The following is a 22,966-nucleotide window of genomic DNA, read 5'->3' as shown; positions in this document are numbered from 1 at the left end:
GTATGTTTGGGGTTAAAGAATACAGGCTGCGAGTAAGGTGCTCGCAATCCAAAGAGAGGTACGAGAAGAGGCAAATCAGGACAATGCCATCTGTTGGTGGATGTCGAAAGGAGGAAGACCAAGAAGAAAGCAAACTTGGAAGATATCTGAAGGAGGGGAACAAACAGACCTCTGTGAGATAGGATGACTATTTTTAACTCACCTAATCAAGTCCGTACCCATTGAATTTATCTGGAGGTTTGAATATGTTTATTTATTTAAATTTGAAGTTGTGTACCCTGCACTTGCGGCCCCAAGTGCCCTGTTAACTAAAATATATAACTTCCGAGGCAACTGCCAATGGAAATTTGTCGTCAGTAACATCATATATGATTGGGCCGACACAATAGAGCATACCATCTCAAATAGCCAAAGGCTCTCAATTGCAGTACTTGACGAACTTGTTGATAGTAGTACCACCGACACACGCACCGTTGCAGCACTGGCTAGAGAGCGTGCAAAGACTGCGAGCTTGTATCACATATGGAGTTAGCTTTCTCTTTCTAACAATACGAAGAGGTTGAATGCTGCTATCGCAATGATGATCGGAACATACTTCCTTTGCAGCGCTTTTCAAGAGGGTTAGTCAAAGCAGGTTCAGGGTTGGGCACAGCAGCAGCATTGGCGAAAGCAGCAAGAGTAGCAACAAGGACAACGTTGAACAATTTCATGGTGGTTTCGGCTGTGACTTTCAATGTTTTGAATGGGTTGAAGAAGGATAGATGGTAATTGAGATGCTACTAGAGGAAATGAGGTTCTATTTATGTCTTTTGATCTGATAATCTGATAACCTTTTGGCCCCCAATCAGCAGGCCATAGATCCGAAATCGGATCTCCTTGTTAAGACTTCAATGGGATTCTTCGAGTTATCTGATCTTACGCCAAGCGTAAGGGCCCCATTGTTCCCTCGCTCCGTTACGAACGACCAATAGCATCCAGTTACTAAGATCCTTCAATCTACAAAGCGCTGTCCGATTGGTTCCAATGCCCAAGTATGCAACCAAGCTAAGCATACTCTGTACTAGTCGGTAGAAAACATCGGCTACCGGCGGAGCATCATCTCAAAATGAGAGATTTTTGTGCCCAGGTTGTTGATAGATTGGCCGAGACGGCCTAAGAAACCGTCCAGGTAACGATTTCATTTATACAAGAGTTCTGTCACCTTGGTTGCCCCTCCACTTCTCTGAGCCGATATACATCAATACCTAATACAATACTCTGTATTTTCTTCGTCTCTATATGAGACTTCACTTCTTGATGTGTTGTTATATACTCTCACTACGCCACACGGCAGCTGTAGCATTGATCTTGGGCAGCACGAAAATATGGTTACATATTTCAGTTCTATCTGTGGCTGGTAGGAGCACTCCGTATAGATTGAGGTTTAGCTTCGGACTCTTCTTAGCCTAAAGCTGTGGACTGACCCTTTCTAGGTCATTTGTTTGTTTCTAGCTCCTTGTGCTGAGGTGTACAATGCTAACGATAGGTCTCAATTGGTTCTATAGTGTCTTATTAGAAGGGCTCTTAGTCAGGCAATCTATTAAACTCATGGATTTCTTGATCGAGGTACCCCCAAGGCTGCTAATTATTTGATGCGAGACCAGAGGTAGAAGTGTGGGTTCAGACAGCCAATATGCAATGGGTCAAGTGGAAGGGAACAAATCTTGATCTGCGGATAGATATTTGCAGCTAGGTAACCTTGAGCGAAGTATGGGTTACAGGCTCGACACTCTATCTGGCAGGCTAAGAGTCTAACATTAAAACCATGTGTATATAACAACTATCGATGATTTCAATTTAAAAAAAAAAAAATAGATCTAGCGGGTATAGACAATATTGGAGCATCGTGAAGCAAAGCAAGAAATCAAACGAAGTATTTACATGGCCCGCATTGTAATGCCCTTCTGAATGAAAAAAAGAAAGAAGAATCAATATGTGCAGACAAACAAAGCACAAAAGCCAGGTGGCGGGTGGCAGGTTCCACGATGAACCTTCTTGAGGTCCACATTCATCCCTTAGAACACCATACCCTTAACCTGAGCAACCTTCTTCAGGTTGATGTTCTTGATCATAATAGTCCACGCGAACGCCAGAACCATCACACCCAAGCCAGCAGAAAGCATCCTAACTTGTGTGTAGCCATACGCTTTCTGGATGGCCTCTCTCATCTTCGTACCGGGAGCGTACTTCAATTGTGTTTCGAGGTCTTCATAGATCATCTCCAAGTTTGACAAGTCTGGCAGGTACCAAGTGAGGGCCTTCTTGTATGTGTTGTTCCAGATTGCCATGGATATCGTAAGACCTGCAGAATCTCCAATGGTACCAACCACACTGAGCAAGGCAAGGGCTGTAGCAACATGCTGATGATCAACGGCAGCGAGAATAGCAAGCTGCTGAACGATGATGAAGATTGATCCGGCAATTGAAATGAAGATTTGACACATAATTTGGTACCCGATACTCTGGCCAGGACGACGGAAGTAGATCATCAGACCTTGGGCAAAGATATATAGAGGAACAGAAATATAAAGGAGCCACTTGAAGCGACCGGTCTTCCGGATTGCCCACCCAACAAAGAACAAAAGTACACCAGAAACCACGTCGAACGTGTTGACGATATACCCAGCTTCGGCAATAGTGAGGTCATTGACCACTTGAAGGAAGTTCGAGAAGTAGTTGTTCCAGCAATAGTTTGAAAGCTGGTACGTGGCATCCAAGAGGCATGCGCCGACGACGGTCCGATTTGTGAGGAAGGAGTAAGGGAGCAACGGGGTAGGAGCGATGTACCTCTCGTAGAAGCCAAAGAAAAAAAGCATTGAGAATCCAACCACAATCATGGCAATAATATAATCTGTGCCCCAGCCATTGGGAGCCTCGCTAGCAATGTCAAATGGAAGCTCAAATAGGACAAGTCCCGTAGTAAAGATGAAAACTCCGATTACTAAATGATATATCAGTACCTTTGCTTTTTTTAGACAAGAATAAGATGGTGGCTTGGAATACTCACGATCAAACTCGAGAGTCCAGAACCAGATGCTTTGAAGGAATGACCGTCCGCTGTTCTCTCTGATAACCACAGCATTGCCTTTTTTGGCTTTTGTCAGGTTGAACTTTAGGACGAAAAACAACGGAGCAGCCACGATGGGAAAGATGATCGCGAAAGTTCCATAGGCCCACCTCCAGCCAGTATTGGCGTAGAAAAGATCCGCCACTCTTGGTCCGGCAAAGGCCGTAATGATATATGGAGAAGATGTGAAAGCATATGCAAGGGCTCGGTTTTTCAACTGTGAGAGATCGGCGGTGATAACGTCCACAGCGAATCGCATACCGCCGAAGCCAATATAATAGAACACCTGATTTTTTTGTTAGCATCTGCTTGGTGATTCATAGAGATTGTCTCACATTTGCAGCGCAATATAGAGGGAAACTGTTGCAACAGGCCATGAGAATAAGGCCCAAGGTGGCACAAATCGACATTACCAGGAAGCCTTCGGCTCGACCCCAAGTGTCCACCATTTTAGCCACGGGAAGAAAAACGGCAGCAGAGAAAGCATCTGCAATAGCGGTCGGAAGACCAGATAATGAATGTTGTTGGAAAGAGCTAGCGACATAAGTGCTCAAGCTACCATCAACCGACGATATCCAGGCATAGGTGAAGTAAAGGAACCACATACTTTTGAAGTACAATGTTAGTAATAGTGCATATATGGTAAATGAGTTGACTTACTTGATGAAAACGAAGATCAAGGACGCTTTAGACCAGGTCTGAGCCACGGCCTCAACCTCCTGGATACCGTGTTGAAGCTCTTCATAGGGCACACCGGGCAGCTCGGCACCATTATTTGGAAGTGCCTCCTCAGGATGGGTTATTGGCCCATCTGACTTCTCTGGCTCTACTGTGTTTGTGTCCACGTCGACCGAAGAACTTGCAGCCTCGTCATTGTCGACTTTTCTTCGATGAAAGACCGACCGGGCCCTTTGAATCAATGGACGAAGCGTCATGACAATGATGAAACATAAAAATCCAAAATCTCAAACAGGTCGAAGGTTCGCAAGTTGTTTCGGCCCCGCGAGGAAAGGCAGGCAAAATATATAATGAAAGACACAGAAATCCCACATAAAACAGCGAAGTCGGCACATTGACCAACGGTAATTTGAACATCCATCAGTGGGTCAGAACGACAATCCTTTCCTCTATCAAAAGGGTTACAACATACGTGGTATAAATATAATGTAGTCCAAACATATTTGTTCAACCTGTGGAGCCCAACTCCACCAGGTACAGCACAACCCGGCGTCGGCCGGTGACAAAGATCTAATCAGATCGCCAGTGGCTGAAAGATCATTACCCTTTCCAGTTACCTTCATTGAGGCCCCATAGGACTCATTCGGTTCGACGTCAGTCCAAGCTTCGTGTGGCTGCTTGGAAATTTATTTTGGACCCTTGGCCCCATCAACCGGAACACGCGCAAAAAATCCTGAAAAGTTATCAGATTTGCCAAGCTTTCGGATTTGATTACTTTTCATTGGTGACGCTGATTGATATCTTTTTCCTAATAAACGCGTAATCAGATTGAATGCCGAGCTCGGATCATCGTTTTACATCCTACAACAAAGAAAGCAGTCAGTGGTAAGGCCAAATTGGGATGGTTATTTAACCAGATGCAATTGAGGTCTACACGGCATATGTATTTGAGATGGGAATAACTTGTCAAGTCTCGCCAAATGAGAAACTCAATCCAAGACTCGCACCTCGGTAGTATATATGCAAGTTATGTAGACTCAGTCCCAATTAGGCAATGACCAGGCCAGAATATCCATGGCTATGCGCCTTCGTAGTTATAACACATCACGCAGTTCCCCCACACAATTGGCCTCCAGATCCACTATACCTTACTTAGGTATACCTTCGAATCCTCTACCAGTGAAGACGAATCGCTATAACGAATGGAAATAATCCCGTAAGGTCAACACCTCGAGGGCATGGGCGCACGACTACGTGATGTATATGGGATACCTACTGATAATGTTCCTAGGTCTCCCCTCCGTTAGGATGGACAATGGACCCGGACGAGCTTGACTATGAGGGTGAATGGGCAGCAGTAGATTCCTAGGGATATCGCCTCGCCATCTCCTATGGGCTAGGGACTTGCACCCCTGTAATGTGCGACCCTCAAGGGGGAGGACTTATCTTTGAAGCGAGTGAAAAATCTCGGATGGGTGATCAGATGTCTGATGAAGTGCCCCATATTCACTTACCGAAGACGCTCGGTGATATCATTGCTGTTATGAAGGGAGAAAGGGGACGAAGGACGCTAAAAACAAAATTACTCGGCTCCACGGTATAGTATGGATTAGTTCTTTCTGAATCAGAGAAAGCAGGTTACGACTGCTAGGCTTTTTAAGCCACACCCTGCTTATTTCTGAGGAAAGGATTTACCTCCATATCCAATCTATTGCTGGTGCAGATCATTTACCCCGATTAAAAATTGCTTTGCAATGGCTTTGGCGAGCTTTCCAGAAAGTCTTCCATCTGGCAAGTGTATACTCTGTAGGGGGGGACGGCTTTTTGGGCCCACACCCGTCATTTTCAACCACATCAGGCTATAGAATCGAGGGATCCTGGAAGAAAACACAGCCTGTCAGCTGTGGACATTTCATTTTTTGAATGTTTGAGAATTGTGTTCACCCTGATCGTTCGTTAGCAATCTTCTCGAAAGGAGCCTCTTATCCGAGCCACCAACTCAATTGGCCGAGCTTTGGCGCCACTCGATCTCCACAGCAGCTGTTGCCTATTCAAATCTTGAGTAAAAACTTTTGCGGAGGGACTATATAAGAAGCTGGTTTCCATCTCTAGTGAGAGCAGGAATATGCCTCCACACATTGTTTCCTTTGTATAGAGCCACCTCAGCCCACTCCTTGACCCCCTCTGATTTCTTCGCAATGGACCCCTTTGAACGGCTTCCCGTCGAGCTCATATACCACATTCTCCTCTTTACATCTGACTTTGTGGGCGTAGAAAGTCTCCTGGTAGCCTCGCCCCGAGTACGTGCTGTGTTCCTTGACCGACCCGGTCTAATATTTCAAGAGATGATGGAATCAAACTCAATATCCTCAGCTGCGCCTATTCGGAAGATCATTCAGAAAGTTCGGCTTCTCCATAGTCCCTCATCCAACTTCCACAATTTTGAGGAGTACATACAATGTACTGAGCGCACTGGCGACCAGCTCGGTATCCATAGCAATGACGCGGAAGTGTTGCAGATGATGCAAGTTTGTGCCCAGATCCAACGCCTTGCATGTACATGTCTATGGACAATGCAGGAAAACTTCATTTCCGCTGTCGGTGCCTCGCCGGCAGGACCTTTGTCGGGGTCAATGCGTGCCCAAAAGGCAGCCAAACCTTTCTCTTGGGTCGAGGAGTCTAACATGTATTGGGGTCTGTGGCATTTGAGACACTACTCCGACCTGCATCACTATGCATCTCGATTGAATTGGCCTGAAGAGTCCATGAAAAGAGCCAGAGAGTACCACACATGGAATGACATCGAACGCATGACCACCGAAGTCATTTCCACCGTTGCTGCAGTACTGTCGGACTTGGGTTTAAGTCCAGTCTACTCCTACCCGCACCTGGGTGAACACAAGGAGTCTATACAAGCAGTCTGGTGGTACCCATCGCAGACGCCACCACCACTTTTTCACTCCCTTGAATTTGCAAGGGGCATGAATGTCCCAATTTGGCCTTCACCACCAACACCACCAGATGATCTAGTGACAGAGTCGTGGAATCTTGATGTGAGAGGCTGTGGGCGGAGGACCATCCACATGGAAATGTACAAAAACTGGGCGTATCAAAGGCCCAACCCTGGCTACACTCGGCTAAGCATTCAACCGTATCGGAGGCTAGGTATCTTTGTTTGGGATTTATGGCGCATGTATTCCACTGGATTGGTAGTGTGGAATTATCGGGGTCTGCGAACGCCAGCACCAGATGGGGATGCGGAGTTGGTGGAGTTGTTGGGCGTTCATCATGCTTCTATGGAGGAGTGGCGTTCAAGATGGCTCACACTTGCCGGGACTATGTGAGATATTGTGATAGCCAAAACGTCGAGATAAACAAAGAGAGAAAGGATGTGGTTCAACCCCACTACACCTTATGAACGTAAGAATATTATTTATATCCCTTGCGGATTAATTGAGCGTCTCATCCGCACGTTACATCCAAACAATCGAACTATCTCCAATTTGCGCCAATCAAAAAGAAAATCGCCAGATGAAAACGGATCCAGGCGGGGAGAGCGTATTAGCGTATCTTTTCCCCTCCCTCTGCTCAGGCACATCACTCTTACAATTTCGTTCTTGGATTCAAAATGGCAAATACAGAAAATGAATGGGAAATTGAGGAGGGGATCCCTCAGTTTGGGGATCCCTTCATTCAACAATATCTAAAAGGACGTGATGCGTTGGTTATGGAAGAGCGAAAGCGACGTCACGGTATCTCCCACCTCAAGTACAAAAAAAAACCCCCCATCTCTGACTGTTTATAGATGCAAATCTGCGTAAATCTTTATCACCCATCGCTGCCCGGGCGGCAAAGATCGTGTCGCAGATCCGATCTCAGGAGCAAAACGAGGTGTGGACAAATGGATTAGATGAGAGTGTCGCTCACCAAGTAGATGAGATTCTGTATCCCGGTGTCATGTTCAATCTGGCCAAAGGCCGCATGGAGAAAACTAAACTATGGAAGATTGTCGAAAAGATGCCAAAGGGGTCCCTCTTGCATGCCCACATGGACGCCATGTTCGATATTGAATTCCTGATTGACCAGGCATTCTCCACACCGGGCATACACATGTTCGCACCCAAACCCTTGATCACAGCCAAGGATTACGAAGCAGCGCCCGTGTGTTTCCGGTATTCCACGCAGCCTCTAGAAGCATCCGAGGACAAGCCAAGCATTTGGTCGGAGACATACGAGGCCTCGTCGTTGATCTCGATTCAGAAGGCCGCCTCCTCTTTCCCCAGGGGGAGAGAAGGGCTTCCGGGAATGGTTGACCACTCGATGTATTATTGCGCCAGAGCATTCGTATCATCACCACCACGGCGTTGATGCGATTTGGTCCATCTTTACAAATACTTTCCCCATTGTCGACTCTCTCTTGATGTACGAGCCTATCTTCCGTGCGTGTTTCCGCCGGTTGCTAGGCCAGCTTGCTCAGGATGGAATTCGATATGTGGAGTTCCGTATTGGATTTGTTTTTGAATTCCGAAAAGAAGGAAACGACCAACATGAGGAAAATTACTTTGAGTGGTGTCGCATGGTGGAAGATGGCATTGCTCAATTCAAACAGACGGATGAAGGGAAGGACTTCTACGGTGCTCGCATCATCTACACTACGCTGCGGTGGTTCACCAACGAGAAGATTGTCGATAGCATGAAGCAGTGCATCGAGACAAAGCAGGAGTTTCCCACTCTGATCAGTGGGTTTGATCTTGTTGGCCAAGAGGATAACGGTAGGCCGCTAGTTGACCTTGTCCCGGTGCTATTTTGGTTCCGAAAGCAATGTGCGGAAGCAGGGGTCGATATTCCCTTCTTTTTCCACGCTGGAGAATGTCTCGGCGACGGCGACGCGACAGATCACAACCTATTCGATGCCATCCTTCTTGGCACTCGACGAATTGGCCATGGGTTCTCGTTATACAAGCATCCTCTGCTCATTGATTTAGTCAAAGAGAAGAGAATCCTCATTGAATGTTGCCCAATCTCGAACGAAGTGCTCCGCCTTGCTAGCTCCATCAAATCCCATCCTTTGCCCGCGCTATTGTCCAGAGGCGTCCCCGTTTCGCTGTGCAACGACGACCCCGCAATTCTTGGCCACGGAAGGAATGGATTGACGCACGATTTCTGGCAGGCTTTGCAGGGACTCGAAAATGTGGATTTGATCGGCCTATCAATGATGGCCCAAAACTCCATCCGGTGGAGCTGTTATGAAGACCAGTCGACCGCCGACTGGAAAGCTGGCATTCAAAATGGGGTAATGGGGAAGGGATTGAAATCTGATCGTCTGCGGGACTTCGGCTCGGATTTCGAGAAATTCTGCGAGTGGATTGTGCTGGAGTTTGCTGAATTCGATGATGGGGATGATTGAAGACCTGATGTTGATCCTAATATACGAGTCACATACCTACATCGTAGGCTAGAACAAATATGAAAGTACAAAAGCCATTTTGGCAATATTTCAACCGGTGGAAGTCAATTTGTGTGATTATTGAAGTAATTTGGAATATATCACAAGTCAATAAGGAGATAATTGGTCAAAATTGGTGTCAATCGGTGAGTTGGCACGTCGGCGCCTGACTCGGATCACTTATCGCCTTTATCAGGTGCCGGAACGTCATTGTTGAACATTCCCCCCTTCACGACTCATCCACTCCGCTTTGTCGGAGCTGTCTGTTTTATTGTTTTTGTTAATCTATTTTCGATGATACGAGTCCACACGTAAACGAGCCCTGTCCTGGCTCTCAGTCACGATGGCGTCGTACTTTATGCCATCCTTCTTCCAGAAGAGGCTCCTCAAATACGCTCTATCTCGTCTGGGCCTGGTCGACACAGAGGCCTTGGATCCAGATAACCTAGGCATCCGCTGGGGGCAACGCTCTACCATTGAGTTGAGGGATATTGGCCTCAAACTAGAGGTGAGTGGATGCAGTGATCCTCCGCGGGCGGCAGGACGACCTTTCGTGATCATCAAACGCGACCCATGGAGTAGTGCCGGCTAACTGGTTATATGGCGCAATAGAAATTATCGACTCTACTTAATCTTCCTCCGTCGTGCGAGCTGCTCAGCGCCCGAGTTCAGCTTCTTCGGATCACACTTCCTGCCGATTTCCACAATAGCGGCATTCTGTGCGAGGCAAACGGCATCGATGTACATATTCGATTATTGTCAGACGAACCGAAAAAGGGACAACATGGAAAGGGAAAAAGCGAAAAGGATGACCATTCAGCGGTGCCCACACCGTCTAATCTTGCGGAGTCATTCCTTGAGTCCGAGCCCAAGGAGGAAAGGGAAGAGCTGCAGGCCGCAATATCGTCACAGTCGCAGGTCTTGCCTCACGACCCGCTAGCCTGGTCCGTCGATGACAATGACGAGCTCGGTCTTGGGAGTGAGACTCTCTCACTGCCGAGCTTCGTGGCTGGGTTCTTGAAAGGCGTTGTGGATCGATTCCAACTTAAGATAAAAGATGCAGTTGTGCGTCTGGACATGGAGTTGAAGCAGGATGGAATGTCGAAACGGCAACCTGAGCATAAGCTGGACCTTGTCGCAGGTCTGTTGAGCGTCGGGGAAATCAATGTACATGGGGTATCAGAGAAAAATGTTGGCTCGGAGGATGGTCTTCCTTTCCGAAAAGGAAAGCGGCTTATCTCAATTATTGATATCAATGTTGGTTTGGTTTCGGACCCATCAGTGTTCTCGAACTACTCTCGTTTTGCCGTCCCTGCATCTCCGTCGACGACCATGCGGTCAAAAGGGAGCCAGCCGTCAAGCAGAGCGCCATCGCCATCCCCACTGGATCGCTCTGTCGAAGAACCCCTTTCCATGACCCAATCAACTATTTTCGAGCCGCCGCAAGGTTTCGGCCATTTAAGTACCACCACAGACCGTTTAGAGACATCTACATTTTCTCACGATGGCCGATTCTCAGATGCCGAATCCGAGTCAGGTAGTCACCACGGTAATTATCTGGAGGATTCTCAAATGTTTGGGGATGACCCCTTCCAGGACAACCCGGGGTACCTAGACTCTGTTATTGACGCTCAATTCGATGATTTTGATTATGAGCAGACGCCGGTAATACATCTCCAGGAAGAACGGGCCGGGAGTGAATGGAGAAGCCATTTTCCCGGTGGCACACAAAGCTTGTATCAGAGCTCACAGGCCGAATACTCTGATGAGCCCTCAATTACATCTGAGAGATATCCTATGTCCCAAGCTTACGACACACATCACAGCCAAATTGGCTCTGAAACTGACGAAATCACGCAGCCCACACAGCATTACAATGATCACGACGGAAATGAACATAATGAAAGATCACAATTGAGCGTATCATCCCATCCTTCCAGTACATCTCCTCCAAGCTCAGAGCCTGACAGCATTGGCTCAAGAGAAGAAACCCCAAATGCCGATCTCAACGAGTCCAAGGTTTTCTCCCACGATGAAGCGCAAAGTATTTACATGAGTGCTATCAGCCAGGATGAAAGTGGGAGCTTCATGCCACATATGCCGGGGGCATGGGGCTCGTTTGATGATGCATCGAAATCCCGAAGTGTTTCTGATGGCCAATCTAAAACCATTGAACGTATTGATCCGGCACAGTCCACACATGTTCAAGCTGAAGCGAATTCAAGATACACAGCCCCATCAGACGACAACACCACTGAGCAGCATGATTTGGACGACCCAGCCCAAGTCCCGACATTACACACAGACAGACTGTCAACTCCATCATCTTCTGGCTTGCATAGAAGCAACGAAATGATCAAATCGGTATTGACTGTTGACAAACTTTTCCTGTGGTTCTCGCCTCCTGATTCCGACGACGGAGAGTCAGCCGAGCCGTCGCCTACCCCACAAACAGAGCACACAGACAGTGACCTAAATGAATCCACAGCTAACTTCGGAGACTCTGCACCTGAAGAAAGTTTACTTGCCTCTAGGGCTTACAAATCTATGAGGTTTGGGAGAGGCTCTGTTGAGCCCCAGGCTCAGTCAAGTACTGGGACTGAACTACCTGAAATTGCCGTGGAACTGCTCTCTGCCTCCATTCATTTCGATATTGCAACTGGTTGGCTTCTAACCAAGATAGGACAAAAGCTGTCCCATGTCTTTGGTACGGCTGAAAAAGATCCGACTGAGAAGCAGTCGCAAAAGGACCAACCTGCGCGCACACCACCTGTTCATATTATTGTCCATGCGCTTTCGATAAAATTCCTCGAGCGTGTTTCGGGGTATGTCTATTCGTCCGACAATAGTGGTGTCCCTTCGTCTCCTGCCTACAACATAGAAGATGTGATTCTTCGTCTTACTCTATCAGGTCTGGATGCTCGTCTTTCGGCTCAAAGTACAACTATCAAACTGAATCTCGACGTGTCCAAGTTTGCATTCGGGTTTGCCTCAGAGGATATCATATTCTTCGATGAAAGATTGAAAATGCGTGAATCTACGCGGGATGTTTTATCCCCTTCCCAAGGAGACATTTCTGTATCTTTGGTTAAGTCGGCAGAGCTGGCTAAGATAGACATCTCCACGCTGCCTCTCCACATCAATCTCAATATACAGCGCCTTGAAGAGGTCCTAGGCTGGATGGGCGGCCTGAGCACCATCCTCGAACTTGGTAGTTCCATGTCATCCGTGTCCACAGTCAGAGGCTGTCCGCCTCCTTCCAAACAGCGCCCTCGCGGTGTGCATTTTGAGACACCCGCCCCAGCTGTCAACACGACCAAGGGCACGCCAACTTTATGGAAAGTCAATGCCCGAGTTGGTGCCATCCTGGTAGATGTTACTGGAGAGACTCATTGTCTTCAAATTACCACAACCGCTGTCAAAATTGTCAGCAGGTTTGAGGGAATTGGTGTTCAAATTGACAAGGCAAAGATAGTTGGACCCCTTTTAATTGATGATGCCTCAGCTGATGCTCCCGCCAAAGTCACTTTGAGCAACATCCGCTTTGAGTTCCTTTTCGCCCCGAAGGAGCTTGACCTCGATCGTCTGTTGACATTGATTACCCCGTCCCAGGACAAGTTCGAAGTGGAAGATGATATCATGCTAGACACACTACTGCGCCAGCGACGACAAGGATCTGTTCTTCGTGTTACAGTGGGGCGCTTGGAAACGTTCATTTCAGATACCAGTGGGTTCGAGCCCCTCTCGTCTCTTGCTGTCGAGCTGAGTCGGCTTTCCAATGTCACCAAGTATTTGCCAGAAGACGATCGCCCTGGTATTCTTACTTTGATCCTGGTCCGTGACTTTCAAGGGCATTTCCACGTTGGCGGAGAAGTTGGGGACATCCAAAGCCAACTTGTCGATGTTGAAGTTGCACACATTACCATGCCTTCGCTCACTGCGGCCCAAATCAAAAGCATGACCATTAGTCGAAATAGCGACGAAGAGCTGGTGGGGCATGCCCTGTGGCCGCCAAACAAATGCCAGGATTTGGACCAGCCTAATCCACCGGTCCTCATGGCTCGTTTCATACCCGATGAGATGGATCCTACCTACAAGATCAAACTGCACAATCTTCTTGTCGAGTACACGGTGCCATCAGTTGCGGCCTTCCTTGGCTTGGGTGGTGACAAGATGAGCGGAGAATTGGCCAGTAGTATGGTCAACTCTATCGCCAATCTTGCAGAACACTCGATGCCGTCACCTTTAATGACAGGTTCACCGATGTCAAATGAATCCGCCCCATTGGCGAAGCCGGTCAAATTGGCTGTTGTGTTCCGAGATTGTGTTATTGGCCTCAACCCTCGCAATTCTCCTGCAAAAGGCCTTGCAGTTCTCACCAATGCCAAGTTCGAAGGAAGTATGCATGGAGGGGAATCTGCGGAGGCAGCGTTGGACATTAGGAAAGCCTCGCTTATGATCATCGACGATGTCTACCATGAGGGTGCTTATAACCTGCACCAACGGGCCTCGGTCGTTCCCCAAGACACCCAGGCTCAAGCGTATATCGATAAAGGCTATGTTCCTGTGTCTTCTATTTCATCAGCGACTGCTGGCGTCAAGCTTACCAGCACTGAAGATGGAACAAAGTCTCTGGACGTCGAGCTGAGAGACGATCTGTTAATCCTTGAGACCTGCGCGGATTCAACTCAGACGCTCATCAGCATCATGAATGGGCTTCAACCTCCAACTCCTCCGAGTGTCGATGTCAAATATCGAACAGAAGTTATGCCCATTCAAGATATGTTTGCCTCGTTCACTGGGGACGCATTCGCAGCCCATCCTACCCTCCCCAATGATAATGATAATGATACGGCAACTATCTCCGCAGGATCTTCCATGGACGATCAGCTAACCGATGAACTTGAATATGTCAGCGATTTCTATCCCGTGAAGGGTGGCTCTGGTGGTATTGGCATTGACGGTATGGACGCGGGCTACAATGATCTGCTGGACAGCTTCCATTCCCAATATCAAGTGAATTCCAGCATGACAGAATTGGACTTCCAGGAGGACCATTTTGCAAAAACTTCCGCAGTGGGTGGAACAGCTCATCGGTGGGACTCTACCCAGAACACCTACGGCTTCACCAATGACACGAAGCTCGAGCGGAGTCCTTTGCGCGTGCGCGTGCGAGACGTGCATTTTATCTGGAATCTCTTTGATGGATATGACTGGCAGCGCACCCGTGACACAATATCCAAAGCTGTCAAGGACGTGGAGACCAAGGCCACAGAACGCCGTTCCAGGGGCTCACGGATGTCAGCTTCGGCAGACGATGAAGAGGAGTCTGTCATTGGCGATTTCCTCTTCAACTCGATTTACATCGGTATTCCTGCCAACAAGGATCCACGGGAGCTCCACCGCGAGATCAATCATGATATCGATGATTTCACCAGTGAGACTGGGAGCTATGCAACAACCACTACCGTGACTGGGGCTGGAAGTCACCAGGGTCGATCAACTTCTAAGAGGGAGAAGAAACTACGCCTGCATCGGAGCAAACACCACAAGATGACGTTTGAGTTGAAAGGTGTCTCTGCCGATCTAATTATCTTTCCACCGGGCTTAGAAGAGACACAGAGCTCGTTAGATGTGCGGATCAAGGATCTGGAAATCTATGATCATGTTCCGACATCCACATGGAAGAAATTCGCAACGTATATGCATGAGGCTGGCGAGAAAGAGAGCGGAACGAGCATGGTTCACCTTGAAATACTTACTGTGAAGCCCGTGCCTGAGCTAGCTGCGTCTGAGATTGTTCTCAAGGTCTGTTCCCCAAATCATCGGTTAGCCAGACCAGTTTCTAATTTGACTCCTAGGCCACTATTCTACCACTCCGGTTGCATGTTGACCAAGACGCCCTCGACTTTATGAGTCGGTTCTTCGAGTTTAGAGATGAGTCCACCAGACCATCAGATACCCCGGGCGAAGTTCCATTCTTGCAGCGAGTAGAGATCAACGCCGTGCAGGTCAAATTAGACTTCAAGCCTAAGCGGGTCGACTACGCAGGACTAAGGTCTGGTCGCACAACCGAGTTTATGAACTTCTTCATCCTGGATGGTGCCGACATGGTGCTACGCCATGTGATCATCTACGGAGTGTCCGGATTCGACCGCATGGGCCAAACTCTCAACGACATCTGGATGCCAGATGTCAAACAGAACCAACTACCCGGTGTACTCGCTGGTCTCGCGCCGATCCGCTCCCTAGTCAACGTCGGCGGTGGCGTGCGCGACCTGGTTGTTGTCCCAATGCGCGAGTACAGAAAGGACGGCCGAATCGTGCGTAGTATCCAAAAGGGTGCTTTAGCCTTCGCCAAGACAACCTCCAACGAGTTGGTCAAACTCGGTGCCAAACTCGCCATCGGCACACAAACCGTCCTCCAAGGCGCAGAGGATCTGCTGACCACCCCCAACGCACCAGCCTTCGACGACGATTCCCTTGACGAAGACGAAGCAAAGAAGATCTCGTTGTACGCTGATCAGCCAGTCGGGGTGGTACAGGGACTACGTGGGGCGTTCAGCGGCCTCGAGCGCGACCTGCTCCTGGCACGCGACGCGATCGTCGCCGTACCTGGGGAGGTGGTCGAGAGTGGGAGTGCCAAGGCTGCCGCAAAGGCAGTCTGGAAGCGTGCGCCTACGGTCATCCTTCGACCCGCCATCGGGGTATCCAAGGCTGTGGGACAGACTCTGCTTGGTGCGGGGAATACCCTTGACCCGAGCAATCGGCGCAAGATGGAAGATGTAAGTTTCCCAACCATGTTTTGAGGCTGTGACTGACTCCCTTTCTAGAAGTATAAACGGCACTGAGATTGCGCGACTTGGGATCCTCAGGTTAGGACCTTGCATACTCCGTAAATACATGCATAGTCAATGGTGCCTTTTTTTTCTTTTTTTATTGTGATTTTTATGGGCTCTTTTTTGCTTTCCTTGTCTCATTGCTCTATTAGTTCGATACCACATCACCAGCGCATTATGTTCTTAAATTGCTCTTTCACTATCATTTCAACACTTGAAGTCATTTTAGCTTCTGCATAACCCAGGGAATTTGTTGAATCAAGTGGGATCTTCATCCCGATCTATTTCTACAGATCCACCTAGTACCAGAAGAAGGGTCATGTCGATCGCAGTTCCTAAGAACGCGGTAGCATCCGAGTATACATACCCCTTTGGACAGTCGCCACCCATTACTCTGGACTCCCAGTACTCCGTAAACCCCACACGGCCTTTGAAAGGGTGAAGTATGTTTCAATCTCCGGGGGCCTGGGGCAACGAGGCAGCAACCCGTTTAAATTGCATCGTGCATCATGCATGTGAAACATAAACCTGGGGGTTGCAGTCGTATTGCAAGGCAGATGACTTGAGCAGGTTAAATTGAGATGAGCTGGCATGTCGATCTGTATACTCTGTGCTCCGTCCAAGGTGTGTGTATACGCATGTATGCCTTATTGCATCCAGGTACGAGGTACGAGATGCCCAACCATGGAAGAGCAGAAGAGTAAGCAGACATCCACTCCGTCCAGAGAATTGTCAGCCGAAAGCCGGGAAGTGATTGAGTCGTGAGCGCCGGAATCACATGATCCAATAGAAAATTCCCCTTACGGACTGCATCAACGGTACATCACTGCAACTCCGTGCATACCGAAGATATATCGTGGTTTGTATCCACTGTCTGCCTTGGAAGGAACTCCGAGACGAATGACCAAGTCATGATGTTGGCAGTGGAGACGAAAAATCTCTTTTCATTGCCACATTCTCATTAGAACCGGGTAGCCAATCATGGGTGTTACAACAGCCACAGCCCAAAGGACTTCTTTATTAGCCCTCAGCCGTGAGCTAAGACAAGGCTTTGTTCTGGACGCTGACTGGTTCGGGGCTTAGAGAGGCTGGTGATGATTTGGATCCGATGTGGATGATTGGTTGGAGATGGAGAGACGGGAGGGTGGACGCTAAAGACTAGAAAGCACTAACATGTAGATCGAGGCTGAGATTATCTGCAAGTGATTTGGGCACACTGGGCATCCTTTTCAATCTCATTGTGAGTTTCCTAAAGTACAAGCCTATTCACCTTATAATGACATCTCTCAAAGTTCCGCTGACCGACTTTTCCAGATGACGGTGACCAGTTGACAAACCATGGGTCCCGTGAACTGAAAGGCCTGGAACTTCTTCATCTTTTCTCTCTCTTTTTCTACTTGGATTAACTCCTCTACTCTGTCAATGGGCCCTAATTGGTCCGGCCTACTCGGCTTCCCCGTTCTGACTAGTTAAACTGGTTACTTCATAGAAAGAAATGTGGGTATAAGGTGGATATACACTTAACATCCAGGTACACCCTGTTCATCCCGGTTTATATTCTCTTTACATTCTCATTCTCTCATTTCAACATAAAATTACTTCTGCACTTGTTGTACCTTGCATCTTGGTTGTGATCTATTCATCTCTTTGCGAACGGTAAGCCTATCTCATCCATCCCTTGCGGCGTAAATCTGACGAATCAAGTTTAGTGTGGAGAAGTGGGTTTTCGATCTACTGCATCGGATATGTCGACAATCTAAAACGGTGGTCCGAGAACAGAAGAAGCAGGACTTCAAACAGCGAAATCAATGATATTTCGCGGTTGCAAAGCAAAATGAACGAAAACGTCAACTACTCCGCTACCAGTGATACCTGGCATGGCGAGCTGCTGGACAGCCCCATCTGCCAAAAGTGTCTCGAAATTCATGACCATCATGCATGTACTCTCTCCAAACCCCTTTCAGTAGACTCGGCAGACGCTTTGTCCCTCCCCCCTCGATCCATCAAATCTCGTATCACGGGGGTCCTTTCTATCCATGATTACCATAAGTTCCTCTCCAAGTCTGCAGACCACATCGGCGATCCTGTCGATCATACAGGAAGGAAATTGAAGCGAAAAACTGCTGCATTGCATTTGAATCGCCCGTCCGCTCTTCCAATCTCCTATCCTGTATCTATATCCTCTGTGGCATCGAGTCCTCCGCCGCTCTCTCCTTCCTACTCCCATAGCGTCGTCTCTCAGTGGAGCGAAGAGCCTGAAATTGGGGAAGCACAGACTGGTAAGCTTCTCCAATTACCTTTATTCAGTCAAATATTTAGCAACCTTTATTGACAGTTCAATAGTTCATTACCAACCCGCCCAAAGCCCACGACTACCTGTTGTCTCGGATCTTGGGACTCGTGCTAGACCTAATAGAAAGCGATTGGTAAGTAGACTGAAACATCACAGCAAAGAGCCGACTCACTGATAGAAAGTCTCAGAATACCTTCCGTGAAAAGCTTCAACAAAGGGCCCAAACTCAAGCAGAAGAAGCTGAGGGTGCCAAACCTCAACCCTCAGACTCAATGCTGGTCAGTACGCAGGCTGTTGCCACCGTATCACACGGTGGCGCTTGCTTTGAGATCCTGAATCCGCGCAAGTCGCTAGATTTAGCACGCATCGTCTCATACATTGAAGACGTCGACAATTGCTCCGTGGTCTCCACAGACAATCAGCGAGAGTCGACTTTCTCCATCGAACAAGGACTGGACCGGGTGTCTCTGTCGCAATTCACGGATGCCTCCATACCATCATTCTACTCAACCAACTCGCTGTATACATCCATTCCAGCCGATCCGTCAACGCCCAAGGGTCAACCGACGGACATTCCGTCGTCCTCTCCGGGAATTGATGAACGCATCCGGTCTCTATCCGACTACTCTGTCAATGAACAAAGCTTCAACTATTGGAGCCGACCTGTACAGCACACTGAATATAAAGATCCGCGCACCGATACCTACAATCACTCAAGCAGCGACAGGGACTCCCCGCAATCACCGCATTTGACCTCTATCACAGAAGAATCAAAGCTTCCAAACCTAGACTTATCCCATCGGCCCTCAACCCCGTCAACGCAAACATTCTACTCGGAAAGCGAGATTGGCGAGCCCGGCTCACCCGTCTACGCGAACGGCGATTGGGCCCAAGTCGACGAGCGCGACAGGGGCATTCTGTTCGACCAAGACGAAACAGCACCCGACCACCACGACTTCTCATACTCACAAGAACAAGACCAGCAAACACCCCGCGAAAGTCCTCTCGAGACACCAAGTGGCTCGCCCATGCACTCACCCATCTGCTCTCCCTTCGACTCTGCTTACCCTTACCCAAGCTCCGTCTCCGCCTCCAGGCTCCCACACTATTCCACCTCCTTCGATCCCTACACTTACGACCCGGTGTACCTCGACCCACACGTTCAGTCCGTCCTCGCGGCCGCGAACGCCGAGACGATGGGGTTACGGGGAAGTCCTGCACGCGCATTGGATGAGCTGCAGCGAGGGGCGCGCTCTGGCGAGACCAGTCCGCGATTCGAGTTCCAGCGGAGAAAGAGTGATGAGAGGAAGAGCGGAGCTCACAAGAAGGGATTGAGGAAATTCTTCAGTTGGAAGCATGGGAGTTAGACAGTTCTGAGAACTTCGTCTGTTACTGGAATCGCCAGCCGGCTGGATGTGACTTTTGGACCGGGAATTCGACTTTAATTTACGTCCATTGTGATCAAGAGCGTGGCGCCTGGGTGTTGGATTGGATTGGATGGACTGGCTGGATACGAGTCTTGATTCTTTTCTTTTCGTTCTTTGGGGCTTCTTCTACCTTGTCCTTTTTTATTTTATTTATTACTGATTTTATTCTGGGTCTGAGACTCACATTGTGTCTATATCAATTTACATTTGACGCTTGTCAACCTTCCGGTTATTTTTGAACCTTCTGAACATGGCACATGCATAATCAATTCGATGCTGTCAATCTTGACGATAACCTTGGCAGAACTCACACACCACGGCCACAATCGGTGAACCAAGAATATACTACACTAAAGAATGTGTCAGAATACTAGGCCAATCAGCATGTAGACCTTCTACATACATGGTTGCATGATCATCTCCATGGGTGTGATGTTTCTTTCCAGGGTTCTTTATATAAGGGTATCAAAATCGGGTATATACAACTCCAATCCACGGAATCCAACACCAACCTAAACTATAACCCAACACTCAATCATCATCCCTCTCGACCATCGACGCTAGCGCCGCACTGACAAGACTCTTCCTCCTCAGCCCCTGCTCATTCCTCTTCCCCGCAAACCCCCCATAATGACTCTTCTCAATGCGACTCGCCAAAACAGCCCCAGAAGAACTCTTCCTGCGTCTCCCCTCACCAGTCCCCTCCGGCCCAAACCGACTCCGCGCAAGTGTAACCGCCCTCCTCCGTGGCGACGACCGCGGGGGCAACGAACTAGGATGACAATCATCTTCGTCGCAGAAGTCCCCAGAAACAGGCGACGGTTCCTCTAGCAATGAGCGCTGCATAGCCTCGACTTCAGACTCGTTGCATTGCAACCTGGAGATCTGCTGACGCTGCATGCGCACGTCTTGGTGGTACGGATACGGCTGCGGGTAGAGGGGATGTCCGAGGCCGAAATCTGGTAAGTCTGATAGCAGGTCTGGGGGGTTGAAGGTTGGGCTTGTTGTTGAGGAGGCAGAGGGGGAGGAATAGCAGTCGCCGACGCCGTCATCGGAGTGGTCTGTGTCTGGGGGTGTGAGGACGGTTCGAACGCCTGGGTACCGGCGTGAGCCGGGTGTGTGTCTCCCGTCTCTGGATCGAGGTTGGGGTTGCTGGGTATGAAGATTGTCTGTTGGTGTTGCGAGGGTGTGTTCGTGTAGTTTTTGAGTTAGGGTTGAGATAGAGAGACGTTTGTGGTCTGAGTCATAGGGGAAAGGGACGGATGTTGGGGGTTGTTGGTTTCGGTGGAAGTGGGAGCGTGAGCGTGAGAGGTTGCGGAAACGTTGCGATTGCGGTGATGGACAGCGGGAGGAGAGGGGGGAGATTAAGTTGCTGTCGCTGTCGACCATTGGGCGGTCGTCGGCGTCGAGGGCTAGACGGGAGGGTCGCGACGAGGGCGAGGTAAAGGAGAAGTCTTCGAACATTTTCTCCTGTGTTTGGTGGACTCGGGCAACGTGGACTCCGGGTGAATGTAAAGGATGGGATGTATAAGGTTGTTGGATCTCCGTTCCTTTGAGTGCCGATGGGGTTGGGGGGTTGTCGGCCTTTGAGAGTTGTGATATGCGTTTCAAGTCGGGGGTTTACCACCTACACTTGGAGGCAGGGTACACGAGTGCGTGGGGTGTATGGTCTTCGATTGATCTACCCGGTGAGTATATTTGCCTCTCGGGAAAAAAATTGAATGTCGACCACTGGTTGAGGTTGAGGCGAATGTCCACGTGATCGGGAACCACTATGCCGCATAAAGCCACGCTTTGGTATGAACAGGGGTACTTGTTGATTTTTTTTTGTTGGTCTTGATTTCGGTGGTATGGTAGAGGGTTGCGTTCAATTTCGATGTCAAATCAATGGGAGTATATGTCGCTTTTGCTCGTTAATATCCTTGCAAGACTATCAAGACCCTGGTTCCTAAGTGCATGTCGATCCTCATGTGGATACCCGTGCCCTAACTTGATGAACATCCGGGGCTACGAAATACCCCATGGACGTCTATAACGTATAGATAGTATCATAAGAGAGTGGTTTTAAGTTAATTTTGGGTTGATTGTTTGGTTTATCGACAATTTTTTCGTTCTGTTGTCCCTACTCAATATGGGAAACCGCTCTCGACGGAATCGATCATACACTACATATATGTATGAGACGTATGGAGATCCCGCGTGGTGCAGAACGCAAATGCTCATATTTTGATTGATATTTATATTTTGCATGCATGTTTATGGTATTGGTCTCTTCGATGATGACGGGGACGTTGATTTTTTAGTGTGAGCGTTACTGGATAACAAATGTAGGCAAGCAAATTGGGCGAGACAAGCTGTTGGCACGTCTCAACCATTTCACGCGAGTAGACAGTGTCACCTCCAACTTCCCTCTTGCTCCCCTTTTTCTTTCCTCCGTAATTTTCATCTCTTTCGTCTCCAGTCTAATCTCAGCCATAATCATTTCATCAAATCCAACTGCTCAAATGTCCCAAACCATTATGGAGAAGGGCAACGAGGTCTACAACGCCAATGAAGACACCGTTATGGCGGACGAGATGAGCAACATCGAGGACGCAGCCAAGCATCCTCTGCTTGAGCAGCAGCAACAGCAACAGCAGCAGCAGCAGAAAAAGAAGAGGAGGAGGAGAAACAGGTCGCAGGCTTCGATCGACCGACGTAATGAGCGCTTCCGTCTCCGCAGCATGGGTCTTCCAGTTGTAAGTGGGCCATTCAATTTCTATGACAGTACTGTGCAGGGTCAAGCTAATATGTCGAAATTCAATAGCCCCCTCCACCCCCCGAACAGAGACGCGATCCCGCCCTGCCGCCAAAGCCCAAGCGCAACCAACGTCACCCCGGCAAAAAAAGAGCCAAAAAGGCCAACAGTATGTATTACTATAAGCTGTGATGCCAAGTTCAATGCTGATAGCTAATAGAAGCTGCTTACGAAGCTGCTAAGAGGGCTGCTAAACAAGCCGAAGAAAGACCCGCAGCAGCAAGTACCTCTGCTCCTACCGACACTCCCCCGGTGACTCTTGAGAAGAGTATTGTACCTGAGGCCAAAGATGAGCATATGGAAGAAAACCATGTTGGGATCGATTTGGGTCCAGCGGCAATCATGACTCTTGTCCATCGAGACAAGACATCCGGTTGAGT

General features: G+C 48.6%; 8 protein-coding genes across 8 annotated transcripts; 5 read left to right on the top strand and 3 right to left on the bottom strand.

Annotated features, from left to right (window-relative positions):
• Positions 1-418: 418 nt before the first annotated feature.
• N7500_002590 (uncharacterized protein) lies at positions 419-710 on the bottom strand (the record flags this gene model as incomplete). Its single annotated transcript, XM_056673736.1, has 2 exons — positions 419-510; positions 596-710. 2 exons carry the CDS (start codon positions 708-710, stop codon positions 419-421), a joined length of 207 nt encoding a protein of 68 aa, XP_056534261.1.
• Positions 711-2,054: 1,344 nt separating this feature from the next.
• N7500_002589 (uncharacterized protein) lies at positions 2,055-4,041 on the bottom strand (the record flags this gene model as incomplete). The annotated part of the gene is made up of 4 exons (XM_056673735.1): positions 2,055-2,980; positions 3,047-3,392; positions 3,442-3,712; positions 3,767-4,041. The coding sequence occupies 4 exons, from the start codon at positions 4,039-4,041 to the stop codon at positions 2,055-2,057; spliced, it is 1,818 nt and encodes a 605-aa protein (XP_056534260.1).
• A 1,941-nt stretch (positions 4,042-5,982) lies between these two features.
• N7500_002588 (uncharacterized protein) lies at positions 5,983-7,128 on the top strand (the record flags this gene model as incomplete). The annotated part of the gene is made up of 1 exon (XM_056673734.1): positions 5,983-7,128. The coding sequence occupies one exon, from the start codon at positions 5,983-5,985 to the stop codon at positions 7,126-7,128; it is 1,146 nt and encodes a 381-aa protein (XP_056534259.1).
• Positions 7,129-7,412: 284 nt separating this feature from the next.
• N7500_002587 (putative CECR1 family adenosine deaminase) lies at positions 7,413-9,191 on the top strand (the record flags this gene model as incomplete). The annotated part of the gene is given in 3 exon segments (XM_056673733.1): positions 7,413-7,536; positions 7,590-8,028; positions 8,045-9,191. 3 exon segments carry the CDS (start codon positions 7,413-7,415, stop codon positions 9,189-9,191), a joined length of 1,710 nt encoding a protein of 569 aa, XP_056534258.1.
• Positions 9,192-9,573: 382 nt separating this feature from the next.
• atg2 (uncharacterized protein) lies at positions 9,574-16,081 on the top strand (the record flags this gene model as incomplete). Its single annotated transcript, XM_056673732.1, has 4 exons — positions 9,574-9,738; positions 9,843-15,038; positions 15,092-16,015; positions 16,064-16,081. The coding sequence occupies 4 exons, from the start codon at positions 9,574-9,576 to the stop codon at positions 16,079-16,081; spliced, it is 6,303 nt and encodes a 2,100-aa protein (XP_056534257.1).
• Positions 16,082-17,903: 1,822 nt separating this feature from the next.
• On the top strand, positions 17,904-19,729 carry N7500_002585 (oxidoreductase, short-chain dehydrogenase/reductase family; the record flags this gene model as incomplete). The annotated part of the gene is made up of 3 exons (XM_056673731.1): positions 17,904-18,348; positions 18,413-18,495; positions 18,524-19,729. The coding sequence occupies 3 exons, from the start codon at positions 17,904-17,906 to the stop codon at positions 19,727-19,729; spliced, it is 1,734 nt and encodes a 577-aa protein (XP_056534256.1).
• Positions 19,730-20,320: 591 nt separating this feature from the next.
• On the bottom strand, positions 20,321-21,253 carry N7500_002584 (uncharacterized protein; the record flags this gene model as incomplete). The annotated part of the gene is made up of 1 exon (XM_056673730.1): positions 20,321-21,253. The coding sequence occupies one exon, from the start codon at positions 21,251-21,253 to the stop codon at positions 20,321-20,323; it is 933 nt and encodes a 310-aa protein (XP_056534255.1).
• A 1,040-nt stretch (positions 21,254-22,293) lies between these two features.
• On the top strand, positions 22,294-22,964 carry N7500_002583 (uncharacterized protein; the record flags this gene model as incomplete). Its single annotated transcript, XM_056673729.1, has 3 exons — positions 22,294-22,527; positions 22,596-22,695; positions 22,747-22,964. The coding sequence occupies 3 exons, from the start codon at positions 22,294-22,296 to the stop codon at positions 22,962-22,964; spliced, it is 552 nt and encodes a 183-aa protein (XP_056534254.1).
• Between the last annotated feature and the right edge of the window lie 2 nt (positions 22,965-22,966).

Source organism: Penicillium coprophilum (genome assembly GCF_028826855.1).
Source record: "Penicillium coprophilum strain IBT 35676 chromosome Unknown utg000002l_segment0_segment1, whole genome shotgun sequence".
NCBI classification, from domain to species: domain Eukaryota; kingdom Fungi; phylum Ascomycota; class Eurotiomycetes; order Eurotiales; family Aspergillaceae; genus Penicillium; species Penicillium coprophilum.
The sequence above is the reverse complement of the archived record's forward strand: the minus strand, read 5'-3'. Positions and strand labels throughout refer to the sequence as shown.